This window comes from Heptranchias perlo, chromosome 2 (genome assembly GCF_035084215.1).
Source record: "Heptranchias perlo isolate sHepPer1 chromosome 2, sHepPer1.hap1, whole genome shotgun sequence".
Lineage (NCBI taxonomy): Eukaryota > Metazoa > Chordata > Chondrichthyes > Hexanchiformes > Hexanchidae > Heptranchias > Heptranchias perlo.
In genome coordinates this window covers 72,634,801-72,652,564 of record NC_090326.1, presented here as the reverse complement: position 1 = coordinate 72,652,564, position 17,764 = coordinate 72,634,801, and the positions used below count along the sequence as shown (strand labels likewise).

At 39.9% G+C, this 17,764-nt stretch overlaps 1 protein-coding gene across 4 annotated transcripts in view; it reads right to left on the bottom strand.

Annotated features, from left to right (window-relative positions):
- The window catches only part of LOC137340352 (sodium bicarbonate cotransporter 3-like), a 220,172-nt gene that overhangs the window by 130,334 nt on the left and 72,074 nt on the right, over positions 1-17,764 (bottom strand). For 3 of the 4 annotated variants that reach the window (XM_068002800.1, XM_068002775.1, XM_068002786.1), the window contains exon 2: positions 1,751-1,832. In XM_068002800.1, coding sequence (XP_067858901.1) covers positions 1,751-1,832 — 82 coding nt within the window. Of the gene's footprint in view, positions 1-1,750; positions 1,833-17,187; positions 17,358-17,764 lie in introns of those variants that run through there. The other variant, XM_068002784.1, reaches the window with a different exon arrangement.

Sequence of the window (17,764 nt, the reverse complement as noted above, 5' to 3'; positions counted from 1 at the left end):
TACAAAAGCAAGTCATGATGAACCTTTATAAAACACTGGTTCGACCACAACTGGAGTATTGTGTCCAGTTCTGGGCACCACACTTTAGGAACGATGTGAAGGCCTTAGAGAGGGTGCAGAAAAGATTTACTAGAATGATTCCAGGGATGAGAGACTTTAAATTATGTGGATAGACTAGAGAAGCTGGGGCTGTTCTTCTTGGAACAAAAAAAATTGAGGCGATTTGATAGAAGTATTTAAAATCATGAAGGGTCAAGAACCAAAGAACATGGAATTTAAGGTGATTGGCGAAAGAGCCAAAGGTGACATGATGAAAAGCCTTTTTACGCAGTTAGTTAGGATCTGGAATGCACTGCCCGAGGGGGTGGTGGAGGCAGATTCAATCGTGGCTTTCAAAAGTGAACTGGATAGGTAATCGAAAGGAAAAAATGTGCAGGGCTACGGGGATAGGGCAGGGGAGTGGGACTAGCTGGATTGCTCTTGCACAGAGCTGGCATGGGTTTGATGGGTTGAATGGCCTCCTTCCGTGCTGTAACCTTTCGATGATTCTATTCTATGATTAAGCAGTAAAAGCTGCATTATAATGCTGGGTTTTCTTCAGAGTGAATTCATCCACGTGAACTCCAAACAAAGAACTTGGTAGTGTAAATAGAGTAATGACAAGTCTACCAAATCTCATTTAGCTGGAATCTCACACTTTATGGGCTTGGAAACCCTGGATTTGGAGGCTTTTTTGCACTCCCTCACTGAACAGAAAGAAAATGCTATGAAGGCAGGGAGAACCCAGCATTAATAGCAGTAGTGGAAGTGCTCTCAAAAACGATAGGCCTATGCTTTTAGATTACAACCAAAATTATTTCTGGCCAAGTTGAAAGAAGATTAAAAGGACAACACAGGTCAATTTGTTTAAGTAGGGATAAACAGAGTAAGACTGGAGATAAACAAAAAGGTTTTAAATCACAAGAAATCCTATTGGCAGGAGGGTTGGGTTAATTTTAAAACAGACAAATGTAGGTTAAAAAGGCAACAGATACAGTGAATGCAAGGTTGCAGAGAAAGCCGGAATTAGTGGACAAAAACAGCACAATTGTTAGTCACTTCACTTCTGTCTCTACTCACGAAGAGGGGGAAAAATTAACCAAATCAGATTTTTAAGAAAAACAGAGGGAGAACAAGACAATAGGCAATTAACAATGGCTATGATTATAAGATACTTTAACAACCTATTAACCAGTGTCTGGCCCAGAGAACTAAACCAATGAGTCTTATGGAGGTGGGACTAAAACTGGTTCATCATTAATTGATTAATTTGTTAATTCAGGAGAGACTCCTAAGGATTGAAAATTGGCCAAGAGAATGCCATTACTTAAAAGGGGTCAAGCGGCATACCTGGAAACTACAAACCGGTATGTTTAACATTTATTATAGGAAAGTCTTTAAAGTGGTTTAGAGAAATCTAGTGGGCAAATACTTGGAAAAACTGGTTCATGGGAGTCAACTTGGATTCAGAACACTCAAGAGTCAGGAGGCTTTATAAGAACAGAATGTTATGCCAAATGCTATCAGCACTGATTTATCACCAATGAGTCAGCTCCAAGATCACGCCAAGAAATTCTGTACTGCTAAACAAGTTGCCATGCTTTAAAAGATCAAATTGTAAATTGTCATCTTAAAATTGCAACTATAATGTAAACTTCAAAGCCTCAAGAGAATGATTATTGAAAGAGATCACTTTATACAAATAACTTACTCTCTAGTTCTTCTTTCTCGAAGTTTGTATTGACAATTGTACTTGTTTTACCCAAATCCACGATAGCTTCATCGTCGTGTCGCTAAAAAAAAAATTAGTACTCTGTCAGAGGTCAATATTTACTACAAATCTAATAATTTCAGAGAGTAAGTACATTGTTTGATGACTTGAGACATATGCATTATTGCATTAAGTACTATATATTTCTTTACTGCAGGGGTGTCCAAACTGCAGCTCCCAAGCCATGGGCATCAGGTATTCGAAGTCCAGGGAACTGTCCTACTTGCACTCCTATTTGTTATTCGCGGGCTTATTTTGTTTGAATTTTGAGAGTCTGGACATTTGGAAAGGGTGGTTGTTAGCACTAAATGGATAAATCCAAAAATCAGAACATCCAAGAACCATTAGTATGGGCAATTTAAGATGTATGTAAATTAATTTGAACACTGGTTTAAAAACTGTGGCCAAAGCTCCATGGTAGCTCCAAACAGCCTACAAATCCAAAAAAATGGTCACCCAAGATTAGTTCTTTAGTTTGAAGGGTACATGGGTAGTCTACGTTTTGCAAAGAAGTGTTTTCTTTTGCACCTACATTCCTTAAAATTATCTGTAAATATTCTACACATTTACTCCAAAATCAAGATGAAACAAAAATTGGCAAGCTTAAGAACAGAGTACTCAATAATAGAAAAGCCATGTTTAGCACATCAATCCACAAAGTCTATACAAAAATATCAGGACAAAAATTAACTTAAAATCAAAACATTCCAATGTAGGTTTTTTTTTAAAAAAAAGAGGGGGCAGCACAGAATTCAGCTGTATCTGGGAAAAAACATTCTGCTATACACTACTGATAAACTTGGTTCGTGAATGAGTTTTACTGCTCTAACAAAACTTGCATATTAAACAATGAAAAGATGATTGCTGTTGGACAAAGCAGTTATTAGTCACTTTTTACAAATCAAAATTCAAATGTATTGAATGGCGTGAAGTTCCTGTACTGATGTAGATACGGACTAAAGTCACCACAAAATGTTAGACTGGAAGGGACACGCCCTAAGTACACTTAACGGTGTGGTAAGTCATAGCAGCATCTCTGGCACTGAAAATTAACTTTTACAAGTGTGGTGTCTCATTCCTTTAGCTTTTAATTATTGCTGGAGATTTAAAAAAGGTTGAAAGAAAAGGTTAAAAAAAATTCTCTCTCCTTTATGTCTCCTTCTTAATCCAATCTTTTTTCCCTCTTTATTTTGCTTTCTGTACCTGATTTGACATTGAATTCACTATTCTAACTTTGACATCTTGCTTCAGACTCTATACTGCTCATTCATGATTCTTCAATCTGATTGGTTAAGGAGATGCACAGTTCCTTGCCCTATTCACACAGGTCCCAGATGCCCTGTAGAGGACATCTGGTTGTTTGGCTGATAGTAATTTGCCGTGCAAAATTCCAAAGTCTATAGGCAAGTGCAAGTCTAATGAACGGTGGGTGCCGTTCATTCGCCACTCAAAGCAAAATCTGGCCCAAAGTTGCCCAATTAATACGAGTGGTTGGTAAACATGCAATAGAAAAAGGGCTTTTTTTCAAATTAACTTTTGAGGGGAGTAACTTCTAATAATTTGGGATGTACATGCACTTACCCATAGACTTTCTCTGGAATTTTGCACGGCAAATTCCAATCAGCCAAACAACCAGATGTCCTCTACAGGGCATCTGGGACCTGTGTGAATAGGGCAAGGAACTGTGTATCTCCTTAACCAATCAGATTGAAGAATCATGAATGAGCAGTACAGAGTCTGAAGCAAGATGTCTAAGTTAGAATAGTGAATTCAATGTCAAATCAGGTACAGAAAGCAAAATAAAGAGGGGGAAAAAAAAGATTGGATTAAGGAGGAGACATAAAGGAGAGAAAGAAAAGGTTAAAAAAAATTCTTTTTCAACCTTTGTTAAATCTCCAGCAATAATTAAAAGCTGAAGGAATGAGACACCACACTTGTAAAAGTTAATTTTCAGTGCCAGAGATGCTGCTATGACTTACCACACCATTAAGTGTACTTAGACTGGAAGGGACAAGCCCTAACATTTTGTGGTGACTTTAGTCCGTATCTACATCAGTACAGGAACTTCACGCCATTCAATATATTTGAATGGTGAGTCGGCTGGCGAGACGCCATTTTCGTGCAGTTTACAGACGGGCAGCTCATCTCGGACAGCAACGTCCGGATTTTCGCGTTTTAATTGCGCATGTGCACTCACCAACTGTTGCTGTCTGATTTGCACATAATGGTGAGCATTGTTAGCCTCACCATTATTTTCACAGCAAAATCCAACCCAAAGTAGAGTAATGTGTTCACATCATAGAATGAATCATGCATTGTGTAGGTTGAATTTTTCAAATACACACAGCAATCAACCAGTGGATAGACTAAATACAGAGGACCTGAATGATATAATTAAATGAGATTATACAAGCTAGATTGATAGAAAATCTATTCCACTTCTAAACATTAAACATATCAAACAATTACAGTCCTGAGGGTAAAGGCACCATCTGGTGTCATACTAAAGGTGTACAGACTAGGAGGCCCCAAATTCAATCCTAGTCTGTGTTGAGTTAGCTGATTTCAGCCAGAACAGCAGTTGGGGTGATTCTATTATCCCAACTTGCTGCTCTGGGCAAAAGTATATATAAAAAATAAATCACCCAGGGTTCCAATTCCTGGTTGCTGAAAACTCCAGATGTGCAGACATCAGGTGAAAACAGGACTGGGCTCAGCTGCGATGTTTTCAAAGATTAAGCAGCCTGCCAACAAACTGTCCAGGCTCAAATAAATGAGGGCCATTTGAGTAACGTACCAAAGAGCTGTTTTATCCTTCAGGATATAAGGGGAAAAAAATGGCAGTGGGGGAGAAAAAGAGGCTTATCTCTAAATAAAAACTTTATAGTTGTAAACAAGCAGTTACCAGTTTAGTGAGACTAATGTACATAAATCTAAATTAAAATCACTCATAACAAAATGTCTGCAGCTAGAAAACATTTTAAAAGTGCAAAAATATTAATGTCACATATAACGCGGATATGGATAGACATTACAGATAAAGTCATCTCTTCTCCATTAGAGTCAAAAGAGTGAACTCACTGGATAATATTCTTAAACATATTCTCACCCCAGAGATAAGAAATCCCAGCATTCAAAATCAGTAATTATAAAGAACCATTCACAATACAATTTTAGCACTCTGCACAATATTCGAGACCCAAGTGGTCTTTGATTTAATAAGATGTCCCAAAATGCTTCACGGAGGCAAAAAAAAATCTAATTTGAAACTAAAAAATATTCCTCTCTTTGATTTAAGGTAGTGTCCACCCAAAAGAGTTTTATCTCAATTTGTTCACTTTACTAGAATCAAGAATCAACATTTAGGCCAGGTATGGGCAGAAGGTCCCTTGCTTGGAGGGCATAGTGAGCCAGGTGGGTTTTTCCAACTAAATATCAGCTTTCATGGTGCCAGCCCACAAATGATCAGATTTGTTGAATTTAATTTCACACCTTGCCATGGTGGGAATTGAACTCAACCTCTGGGTTGTTAGGCCAGTACCATAACCATTAGGCTAATGTACCCTTATCATACCCTATATCCATGTGAGGATAAATGGTTAGTGGATTGGGAAACTTTGATTGAACATGCAATAAAATCCAGCCCAAAGCAGAATTTTGCACATGGTATCTGTTTTGACTCATCATTGGTCAATTCCCACAGCACTTATCTATATGTATTTTAATGTCAAAGATATTCTCCACTCAGAGTGGTAGTTTCTCATTAAAGATTAAGCTATCTTGCTCTACCCATCACAATATCAAATAACTTACTTGTACCCCTGGCCTATGTATATCAAATGTTTATACTACAAGTTGACTTTAACAGCAGCTGGAATTGAAGCAGGAGCAAAAAGTTATGATTGCATGTCACTCCGCTTCCTTTGTACAAGGAATTGAAAAGCTTCCACAGCTACTTGAGAAAGCTACAGGAATGGCAATTTTTTTAAATTAAAAAGAGATAAAGATTTCAAAACAACTGTGTAAAAATCATTATGGTCTTTACTTGCAAGTTGCTTGGAAAGAGGAGTGGGAATGCCTCATCCCGTTGTAGTCATGTTTCTATGCTGCCTCTGCCTCCACTTGCACTTATACTACAGGTAAAGGCAGCTGCCATTACAGTAGTGAGTGAAAACCAACTTTGGTGGCACTCGAGGACTTTGAAAGATAGTACAATATAGCGTTTTATACTGCACATTTGCTGCACCACCAATGGGAAATGGCAACATAATTTGGGTATTAACTTCTTAAAAAGAAACAAATGTTTTAACACTTCAAAGAATATTTCAATATTAACATTTGAATAACTATACAAGTATAAACTATTAGCTGCACTGGCAATATGTAGCAACATCCTCTTCTGTTTATCAAATAGAGTTTAACTTAAACAAACCGTAAAACAATGCTAGGATCAAAGATCTGCTCTCAGCATAATTTAAATTACAGACTTTATACCTGAAGTGCCCAGTCAAATTTAAATAGGTAGATTCAAAATAAAAGTCTCTTTTGCCTTCAATCAGGCTCACACTCTCTGCATGGTTTTCTCCAGCAATGGATACTGCTTCTTCAGCCTCATGCAATGATGAGTGCAATTTGGGTTGACCTTCATTCTGATATGCCTGCCTCCTTAGCGCAAGCCTTCATCCATACCTAGTGTTCAACCATACAATTCTTTTATTCATAAAAGGCTGACAGGGATATAGTGAATCATCAGGAGCTTCTTCAGTATCACTTGTACAAAAATACTTGCCTTCAGATAAGTGTTTTGGTGTATTGGTAATGCCTCAGAGACAGGCAGAACATTAGCTTAGTTTAAGTAATTCCAGTCACTCAGACACATCCTCACCCAGTTGCTTTCGTGCATATCTCAGAAAACATCTACTAACTAATTAGCACAAGATCTACAATGCACCTCACCCTTGTCCTTTGAAGCATGCAAGACTACTTCCTTAACTTGAACCTTTTAAAAACTTCATCCTAGAGAAGCTCATAGAAAATCCTTCAAAACTTTGGAGCCAATATGTGAGCTCTAATCACTGCCAGTTTTTTCTTTGCATCTATATTTGGATGTTTCTTCAACTATGAGTGTTTTTTAAAAAAAAACTCTCCTTCAGGGAAACCAAAAATGGTTTGACCTCGATTGTCAAAGTCACTTAATTCAGTAAACATTCCATTCTGTTCACTTCTTCGCTGGTTTGGTCATTAGAGGGCAATTCTCCCCAGTGTACTGTCAGCTCTCTTTGCAGTCCACTGAGCTTCATCTTTCAGTTCCTGCATTCTTTTTATAAATCTTCAAAAGTGCTAGTAACTTCAGTTGAAGATTCTAAATTCTTTATTTATCTCAGTCAGCTTCCCATATAAATAGGACATTCTAAATTTTCCTCACATGCAACTTTCAATAAGCATCTTTTTTGTACAGACTTTTCACTTATTCAGCCATGACCTGGAATTTTCATTGGTGCACATACCATCAGACCCAGAATGCTAACTTAAACAGACTCAACACTGCCAGTTAAAAAAGCAAGGAGCAGACGTATTAGAAATTCAATTTAATTTTTCAGTTATATTTTAAAATGGTAATTTTGTGTCACATTGAATTTTTTGTGCTTTCTCGTAACATGACATCCTTGAGTACAGCCAGTATTTCAAGTGTCAGCTTCGCTCAGTGGATGCAAGGATTATAAAGCTCTACATAAAAATAGAAGTTCTTTCCTCTTACAAGCCATTTCCTTGAATGAGAACATAAAAGTATAAGAAATAGGAGGAGTGGGCCATACGGGTCCTCGAGCCTGCTCCACCATTCAATAAGATCATGGCTGATCTTCAACCTCAACTCCACTTTCCCGCCCTATCCCCATATCCCTTGATTCCTATAATGTCCAAAAATCTATCGATCACAGTCTTGAATATAGTCAACGACTGAGCATCCACAGCCCTCTGGGGCAGACAATTCCAAAGATTCACAACCCTCAGTGAAGAAATTTTTCCTCATCTTAGTCCTAAATGGCCGACCCCTTATCCTGAGACTATGACCCATAGTCCTAGACTCTTCAGTCAGGGGAAACAATGTCTCAGCATCTACCCTGTCAACCCCTCTCAATCATATATGTTTCAATGAGATCACCTCTCATTTTTCTAAATGCCAGAGAGTATAGGCCCATTCTACTCAATTTCTCATAGGACAACCCTCTCATCCCAGGAATCAATCTGTTGAACCTTTGTTGCACCACCTCTAAGGCAAGTATATCCTTCCTTAGGTAAGAGACCAAAACTGTAGACAGTACTCCAGGTGTGGTCCCACCAAAGCCCTGTTCAATTGCAGCAAGACTTCCATACTCTTGTACTCCAACCCCCTTGCAATAAAGGCCAACATATCATTTGCCTTCCTTATCGCTTGCTGTACCTGCATGTTAACTTTCTGTGTTTCGTGTACAAGGACACCCGAATCTCTCTAAACGCTTTGGTACGAAGAATAGAAAAACCAGCCATGATCTTATTGAATGGTGGAGCAGGCTCGAGGGCCCGTATGGCCCACTCCTCCTATTTCTTATACTTTTATGTTCTCATTCAAGGAAATGGCTTGTAAGAGGAAAGAATTTCTATTTTTATGTAGAGCTTTATAATCCTTGCATCCACTGAGCGAAGCTGACACTTGAAATACTGGCTGTACTCAAGGATGTCATGTTACGAGAAAGCACAAAAAATTCATTTAATTGTTTCTCACCATTTAAAAAATATTTTGTTTTTCTATCCTTCGTACCAAAGTGAATAACCTCACATTTCCCCACATTATACTCCATCTTCCACCTTCGTACCCACTCACTTAACCTGTCTATATCCCTTTACAGACTCTGTCCTCCTCACAGGTTACTTTCCCACCTAGCTTTGTATCAGCAGCAAACTTGGTCCCTTCATCTAAGTCATTAATATAGATTGTAAGTAGCTGAGGCCCCCACTAGCTCAGCCTGCCAAACTGAAAATGACTCATTTATTCCTACTCTCTGTTTTCTGTCCATTAACCAATCCTCTACCATGCTAATATATTACCCCTAACCCCATGAGCCCTTATCTTGTGTAACAACCTTAATGTTTCTTTTCTCTATGGCTTCACAAGACCAGGCCGATAATTCCGTATCTCCTGAGCTGTATATGAGGTTACATGCTTGAAGGGGAACAGCTAACCCAGACTCTTAATTTCCAGAATCCAACTGTTATTTCTTCCCAATCCCAGCAAAGGTGGTGGAATGCCCATATCTAATACAGTCAAATAGCCTCTAGGCATAGATAATGGCACTGGTGCGCAGGTTAATATTTTAACCAAGTGACTAAACAACAACAACTTGCATTTATATAGTGCTTTTAGTGTAGTAAAAAGTCCCAAGGCGCTTCATAGGAGTATTATCAAACAAAACCGAACCACACAAGGAAATATTAGGACAGGTGACCAAAACTTGGTCAAAGAGATGGGTTTTAAGGAGCATCTTAAAAAGGAGAGAGAGGTAGAGGGGTTTAGGGAGGGAATTCCAACACTTCGGGCCGAGGCGGCTGAAGGCATGGCCACCTATGGTGGAGCGATTAAAATCAGGGATGTGCAAGAGGCCAGAATTGGAGGGGCGGAGAGATTTTGGTGGGTTGTAGGGCTAGAGGAGATCACAGAGCCAGGGAGGGGCAAGGCCATACAGGGATTTGAAAACAAGGATGAGAGTTTTATAATCGAGGCGTTGCCGGATCGGGAGCCAATGCAAGTCAGCATTCCAATGCCGGCTAAGCAAAAAGCATATTAAACCTACCCCAGACATGTGATTTCCCTGGAGCAGAAACTTTGAGTATACGGTTCAGGAGATGCAGTTATCGGCCTGGTCCAGTGAAGACATACAGAAAAGAAACACCAAAACAAGAGAAAAATACTGCAGATGCTGGAAATCTGAAATAAAAACTGAAAATGGTTGAAATACTTAGGTCAGGCAGCATCTGGAAAGAGAAAGAGTTAACGTTTCAGGTTGATTAACTTTCAGTTCTGATGAAAGGTTGAGATTTAACAGGCAAGCAGAGAGCCAGGGAAAAGTGGGGGGGGGAAGGGGTGCAGGGTAAGAGAACAAAAGGGAAGTTCTGTGATAGGGTGGAGGGCAGGAGTGATTAAATGACAAAAGGGATTATGGTGCAAGACAAAAGGAGGGTGGTAATGTAACAAGTAAAGAATCAAAAGATGGGTCTAGAGGAGCTATCCAAAAAAATTGAAGCCATGGTTATGACCTGAAGTTATTGAAATCAACGTAGAGTCCAGAAGGTTGTAAAGTGCAAGAAACACAGTAGGCCAGAGTTATGAAATCTTGCCTGCCATAGGCTATCAATCATCAATTCAGAGCAAAGAACCAACAGGTTTGATCAATTCTGAGGAGTTTGGGAAAAAGACCATGAGGTTCTTCAGGAGCCGAGACTCTTAAGATTTCAGTAGTGTTGTTATTAAGGCATTATAAATGAAGGGCTTTAATGTGAAGTCATCGATATTCACTAAAAGGGTTTATGCAATGAGACATTGAGACAATGTTATCGGCATCAACTCTTGCCTGAGTCAGGAGGTTGTGGGTTCAAGACCCTCTCCAGGACTTGAGCACATAATCCAGGCTGACACTTCAGTGCAGTCCTGAGGGATTGCTGCATTTTGGAAGGTTCCGTCTTTTGGATGAAATTAAACCGAGGCCCCGTTTACCTGCTTAGGTTGACGTAAAAGATCCCATAACACGATTCGAAGAGCGGCAGAGGAATTCTTCCAGTGTCCTTGCCAACATTTATCCTTCACCAGCCCCACCAAAAACATATTATCGGGTCATTTATCTTGCCATTTGGGGAACCTCAGTGTGTGCAAACTGGTTGCTGCGTTTGCCTACAAATCAGTGATTACACTTCAAAAGTAATTAATTGACTGAAGCACTTCAGGAAATCCCAAGATGAAAAGCACTACATATATGCAAGTTCTTTTCCTTTCTTTTAACCAAATGGATGCCAATTCAGTCAACACAAAAGATCACTCAAATTTTTACCACAAGGTAATACTGGAGTTCGCAAAAAAAGGTCCAGTTTGGTGCTTTGGATCTAGTGTAGAAGAGGATTCTTGGTCCCAACAGCCGACAGGTGACCAATATTGCTCTAAAGGGGACAATATCACATCCGAAGGAGGAGCTGAAAATCTGTTAATGGCACCACCTGGCAGCCATGCAACTGAAGTCCTACACTTTTGCAAAATAAGAATGGTCTCGGCCTTGCTACAGATATCAAACTCCAGGAAGAGTAGATGCTGTTGTCATGCTCAGAATACATGCTTAAATTTTGGCCAAATTAAATTTGTGTCTTCCTGCTACAAGTTATGCATATTCCAGATGCAGAGCTTCCCAAGAATGCGTGGCACACAGAGTTTCCTTCAAAGGATCCTTTGCACAAACATAGATTTCTGTGCCTTTAGGTCCAAGTTTTTTTCTGGGGTTGGAGGGGGGAAAGCAGAAAATCAGCCAGTGATCTACCCCAATCACTATCAAGTAACCCCCAGATAGTGCATGTGAGCGCCAGATCAGCCTGATAAACACCATTCTGGTTCACAAAAGAACAGCAATCGGAACAAGGTATCGAAGGGCTTCCGGCATCCTTGGAACCATATCTAAGCATAACTCACCCGATCTGAAAGGGATGCATCCTAGGTTGCTGAGGGAAGTAAGGGTGGAAATTACAGAGGTACTGGCCATAATCTTCCAAACATCCTTAGATACAGGGGTGGTGCCAGAGGACTGGAGAATTGCAAATGTTACACCCTTGTTCAAAAAAGGATGCAAGGATAAACCCAGCAACTATAGGCCAGTCAGTTTAACCTCAGTGGTGGGGAAACTTTTAGAAATCATAATCCGGGACAGAATTAAGTCACTTGGACAAGTGTGGATTGATATGGGAAAGCCAGCACGGATTTGTTAAAGGCAAATCGTGTTTAACTAACCGGATAGAGTTTTTTGATGAGGTAACAGAGGGTAGATGATGGCAATGCAGGTGATGTGGTGTATATGGACTGTCAAAACATGTTTGATAAAGTGCCGCACAGTAGGTTTATCACCAAGATTGCGGCCCATGGAATAAAGGGGGCAGTAGCAACATGGATACAGAATTTGCTACGGGACAGGAAACGGAGTAAAGGTGAACGGTTGTTTTTCAGACTGGAGGGAGGTGTACAGTGGTATTCGCCAGGGGTCAGTGCTGGGACCACTGCTTTTCTTGATATATATTAATGATTTGGACTTGGGTGTGTAGGGCACAATTTCAAAATTTGCTGACGACACAAAACTTGGAAAGGTAGTGAACAGTGAGGAGGATAGTGATAGACTTGAAGAGGGTATAGACAGGCTGGTGGCAAGGGTGGATACGTGACAGATGAAATTTACCGTAGAAAAATGCGAAGTGATACATTTCGGTAGGAAGAACGAGGAGAGGCAATGTAAACTAGAGGGCACAACTCTAGAAGGGGTACAGGAACAGAGAGATCTGGGGTATATGTGCACAAATTGTTGAAGGTGGTAGGACAGGTTGAGAAAGTGGTTAAAAAAGCATACGGGATCCTGGGCTTTATAAATAGAGGCATAGAATACAAAAGTATGGAAATATGATAAACCTTTATAAAACACTGGTTCGGCCACAACTGGAGCAGTGTGTCCAGTTCTGGCCACCGTACTTTAGGAAAGATGTGAAGGCCTTAGATAGGGTGCAGAAGAGATTTACTACAATGATTCCAGGGATGAGGGGCTTTAGTTACGTGGATAGACTGGAGAAGCTGGGGTTGTTCTCCTTGGAACAGAGACGGTTGCGAGGAGATTGGATAGAGGTATTCAAAATCATGAAGGGTCTAGACAGAGTAAATAGAGAGAAACTGTTCCCACTGGCGGAGGGTCAAGGGCCAGAGGACATAGATTTAAGGTGATTGGCAAAAGAACCAAAGGTGATTAAAAAAAAAGTTTTTCTTCATTACACAGCGAGTGGTTAGGATCTGGAATGCACTGCCCGAGGGGGCGGTGGAGGCAGATTCAATCATGGCCTTCAAAAGGGAACTGGATAAGTGCTTGAAAGGAAAAAAATTTGCAGGGCTATGTGGAAGGGGATTAGCTGGATTGCTCTTGCATAAAGCCGGCGCGGACTCGATGGGATGAATAGCCTCCTTCCGTGCTCTAACCTTTCTATGATTCTAACTGTTGAATTTATGTAGTTGTGAAGAGGAAAGTAATCTGATGCAATGAGCTCAAACTCTTAAAGATTTGACTGCTCAAAAGGAAATCTTGCTTGTCCAATTTAGCAATTGATGAAATCGTCCTGGTGTGTGAAGGACTAATGAACAACAATCAACCATCACCAATACACTAGTCATATTTGTTAATTTTACACTGTTAGTTGATTAAAAATGCAAATTTTAAAAGTTAACCAAAGCAAATTTAGCCCAGGCAACCGTGGAATAAATTTCCTTGCATTTGTCTAACTGTGCCCTAACCTACACTCTATAATGCAACGGACTTGTCTCTTACAACGAGAATGATGGTTTCATAGTACTTCGGCATTGTGTATTTCAATTTCTGTTTGAAGATGCAAAATATTAAAATAAGCAAAACCCACCACAAATATGACAGTGACTGTTGTATGCTGGCTTTGACCTAGCCAATGACATTAAATAATTTTGTCAGCAGTATAAGCACAGCTGTTCCACTATATATTATTTGAAGTTGCGAAATTAAAATTAGAGCTAGGCCATTCAGGGGTGATGTCAGGAAGTACTTCTTCACACAAAGGGTAGTGAAAATCTGGAACACTCATTCCCCCACCCCCCCCACCACCCCAAAAAACTTAAGGCTAGGTGAATTGAAATTTTTAAAAGAGAGATTGATAGATTTTTGTAAGGCAAGGGTATCAAGGGTTACGGAACCAAGGTGGGTCGCTGGAGTTAGGATACAGAACAGCCATGGTCTAACTGAATGGCGGAACAGGCTTGAGAGGTTGAATGGCCTACTCCGGTTCCTATGTTCCTGGCAGTTTGCTTTTCTGATAAAAGTTAGTAAACAATGGGGTTGAAATTCTGACCATTTTCTGCTTATAGGTAGCTCTAATTGTTAGCATTAGAGACAAGATCAATTATAGCACAAAGAGTTGTCTGACCTAATGTTACAGTATCTGGCTAATGTAGTATAAAAAAGATGAACTACTGAAAGTCATTTTTTAAATTAACCTGAAACTTTTAATAATCAATTGCAAGGATATTTAATATGTCAGCTTCCATTTACTTTTTTTTGAAAAAGTTAAGTAATTTGCTCAAACGGAGTAGGATTTCTCAGTTTTCCAATATGGTTTTTATCTCTTAAAGGAATACAAGTATAGGACGCCAAAATTATCCTAAATACACATTCACCTGAAATGTATTTAAGAAAAGCAATTTTGGCCAACTTGGAAAATATCCTTATGGCCTCAAAAGTAAATAAGCCCTTGGTCTGCAAGAGTTACTAAGGCTTGTCTGAGGAGGACAGGCTTAGCACTGAATCTGGTTGGACATACCCTTCAGACTTCAATGGGATAGTCCTCAGACTTTGCCAGTGCTCAAGAGTTTTCGAGTGCAGCCTCAACCTGATCCCAAAATGCCTATCACTTAAGAAGGGCAGCTCTACCAATGCCTTCAGGAAATCAGTGAGAAAACCTAAAATCCTCAGCCAGGCAAAGCAGTAAAGAGAACATCGCCCTGGGCAGAAAACCAAGCTGCCGCATCAAAAGCCTCAATGGACGACTTGAGGCAATTTTGTAGCCTGGTCATACTCAATTTTTGGCGAAGGCATGGATATGGAAGGCAGCCGAGTCAGTCAGTTAACTTATGTGGACTGTCTGCATACAAACTTTATGCAATATGTCCAATAGGAGGCCATATTCGTTTATATAGTGTGCAAAGTTTACTTATTGCATCTAAACATGGTCACACAAGAGATGCGCAGCCTATCAAAATTCCAGACTTGCTCCAGCTCATGTCCTGTAAAGAGGTTATCATTTAGGAAATTCTGATGGATTCTTACCATTTTCACCCAAAGATCCCAGGTTCAAATGCAAGAACTGTAACCAGTAGAAAGGGGTGGGGGACGAAAGAAAGCAAGCCAGCCAGCTAGAAAATGCTGTGAAGGTATCCACAAGGTATTCAGAGGGAACACACATCGAATCATAGAATCTTACAGCAAAGGAGGAGGCCATCGGCCCATCGTGCCTGTGCTGGTTTTTTGGAAGAGCTATCCAATTAATCCCACTGCCCTGCTCTTTCCCAGTGAACCTGCAATTCTTTTCTTTTTCAAATATTTATTCAATTCCCTTTTTGAAGTTACTATTGAATCTGCTTCCACCACCCTTACAGGTAGTGCATTCCATATCATAACAAATCAATGCATTAAAAAAATTCTCATCGCCCCCCCACTGGATTTTTTGCCATATCTTTAATTTGTGACCTCTGGTTATCAATCCTCCTGCCAGTGGAAATAGTTCCTCCGTGTCTCAGTTTTGCAGCTCACAGCTCCACACTCTGTACTTCAGAGAGATTGTTATGTTCCAAACCGATGTACTTCCCAAATCACCATTGAATCATAGATGGAAGGAGAAGGAGAAAAAGGAAGAAAAGCTGACCAGATGGAAATCTACTCGAATTTACAACAGGGAGTCCACTGAGCAGACCAGCAGCAAGGGTGGAAGAGTGCCAACTCAGAAGTTTGGACAGCAATAGGAGAAAAAGAGGACTGTGGGAGCCATCCGAGGAACATCTAACCAGATACTATCTTTTACAATGCTCTACTACTTGTGCGTCTCATAGCTATAAGGGTCTCTAGAAAACTGAAGTAAAAATTTCGAACTGTGCTAATGAACCTGTACTGTTTGGCAATGTAAATGAGCATCACAACTTGTTTTCATTGTTATGCCACTGTTTTGAATTTTAATGTTTTCAATTGTACGATTATAGTTGACGCATTGTAACCATCCTAATTGTCTCCAAAGCACCAAATCTTTTCATTTCATACCTGTCGAAAGGGCAAATATAAAATACTGGATAGGGGCAGTTAGTGGTATCCATGGTGATAGGCAAAGCAACCCCCTCGTCTCCCCATGCCCCCCCCAAGGAATTTTTCCAACTGTGAGGTCTTGCAAGTTTACCACTGCAAGAGGAGTTGTAATGGCTGATCCTGAGAGAAAGGTAGTTCATCTCAAAATTAACACCTGTGGTGTGAAAGGCCTTTTGGCGGAGAGGCCCTGTAATAGCTACTCATCTTTAGTTTACTCAGTTCATCTGTACTCGCACACATGGCAGTCAGGCAGAAATCTGTGGGTGCATCTATGTAAAAGATCTGTGCTCACTTTCAAGATTTTATAAAAAGGTCTCAGATTCTAGAGTTTTGTTTTCAAGTCGAGAAATAAGTGGTGCATAAATCTAAAATTGTTGTGCTATATTCATTTTGCTTCTGTGTACTCTTAATTTTTGTAAATATATTTAATATGTAGTTTGCCTCAACAAAATAAGTCTAATAGGATAGTGTTTTTTTTCCACTCTTCAAAAGAAAACAGAGGGATTTGGTGTGGAGCCCACAGTCAAAACCCAGCAGTAAAAAGATAACCATCAATGCAACATGCAAACCCACAGAAGGCTACAAGTTTTGGTTTGTATGAGGTACGGATCTGCTTATGGAAGCTGCTTTTTGCTGTGATCACGAATGGAGAAGAACTTGAATTGTAACTCCGATTCCCAGTTATGCAATAAATGTATCTAATAAAAATATACGCCTCTTACAGACCTTATTTATAAAGAGCCAATCCCTAAAGCTTCCTCCAACTAGAAACACATTTTGAAACCAATATTTCTATTGCTAAATAGAGGAAATATGCAACTACGTCACAAGGCCACATACTAAAGCTGTCAATTTGAACCCTCACGATATTAGATAATCCAATGCAACTTTACAACCAGCAATTTTTTTATATATTCATTTAATTTCCACTGCACCATGCAAACAAGATACATGCCGGAGTTTTAAATAACAGAAGTCAACAGCAGCTTCTCAGCTTTCTGAAAATAGTAGGACAAGTATGAGGAACACTTCGTCATTTCAGAAATCCACTTTAGCGCAACCTTGTAGAGCCTAAAGGAAAGCAGAAAATTTCAAATGAAATCCAGCTTTTGCAGGAAAATATTAGTGTACATCTTGTATTGCCATACTGAAGAGAAAGGAGTCATATTAGGACAAAAAGGTAAAACAAAAACTGAATGTTCATTAGCAGGAAGCAAGATAAAATTTTTTAATACATACAAGATTCTCTTCAGGACTGCAAATCTCCATGCTTGCTTTTAGAATCAAATTAGTGTTGTATCAGTGTCCAAAACAGCCAATTTACCTCCTGACAATGTGCACATTGCTTCAAATTGCCCTGCTTTAATCAACTGCACTGTAGCAACCTATTCTTTCCAACAACCAAACACTGTACATCATGAATATTTAATCTTTTAAGCCAATAACTGCCATAGGCTGGATCACAGAAGAGGGGATTTCAGCTGCAATACATACTTTTAATTCCATCTGAGTAGAATACCAAAAAAGGATATGGAACAAAACTTTGGTGCAGTGTTCTATCAAAATAAAAGCCTTAAGGCAGTTTTATCAAAACAAATCTCATACATTCAAAAGTAAAAGAGACATTGGGCTCGATTTTCGCACCCCCGAGCGGGTGCGCTCGTGGTGGTGGGGGGGGGGGGGGGGGCTGCGAAAAATCGGGGATTCCCGGGGGCGAGTCCTGAGCCTGGCTCCAACCCACCCACTTGCAGGTTCCCCAGTGACACGCTGACATGCGCACGCAGCCCCCGCATTTGGGACTCCCGCCGGCAATTAA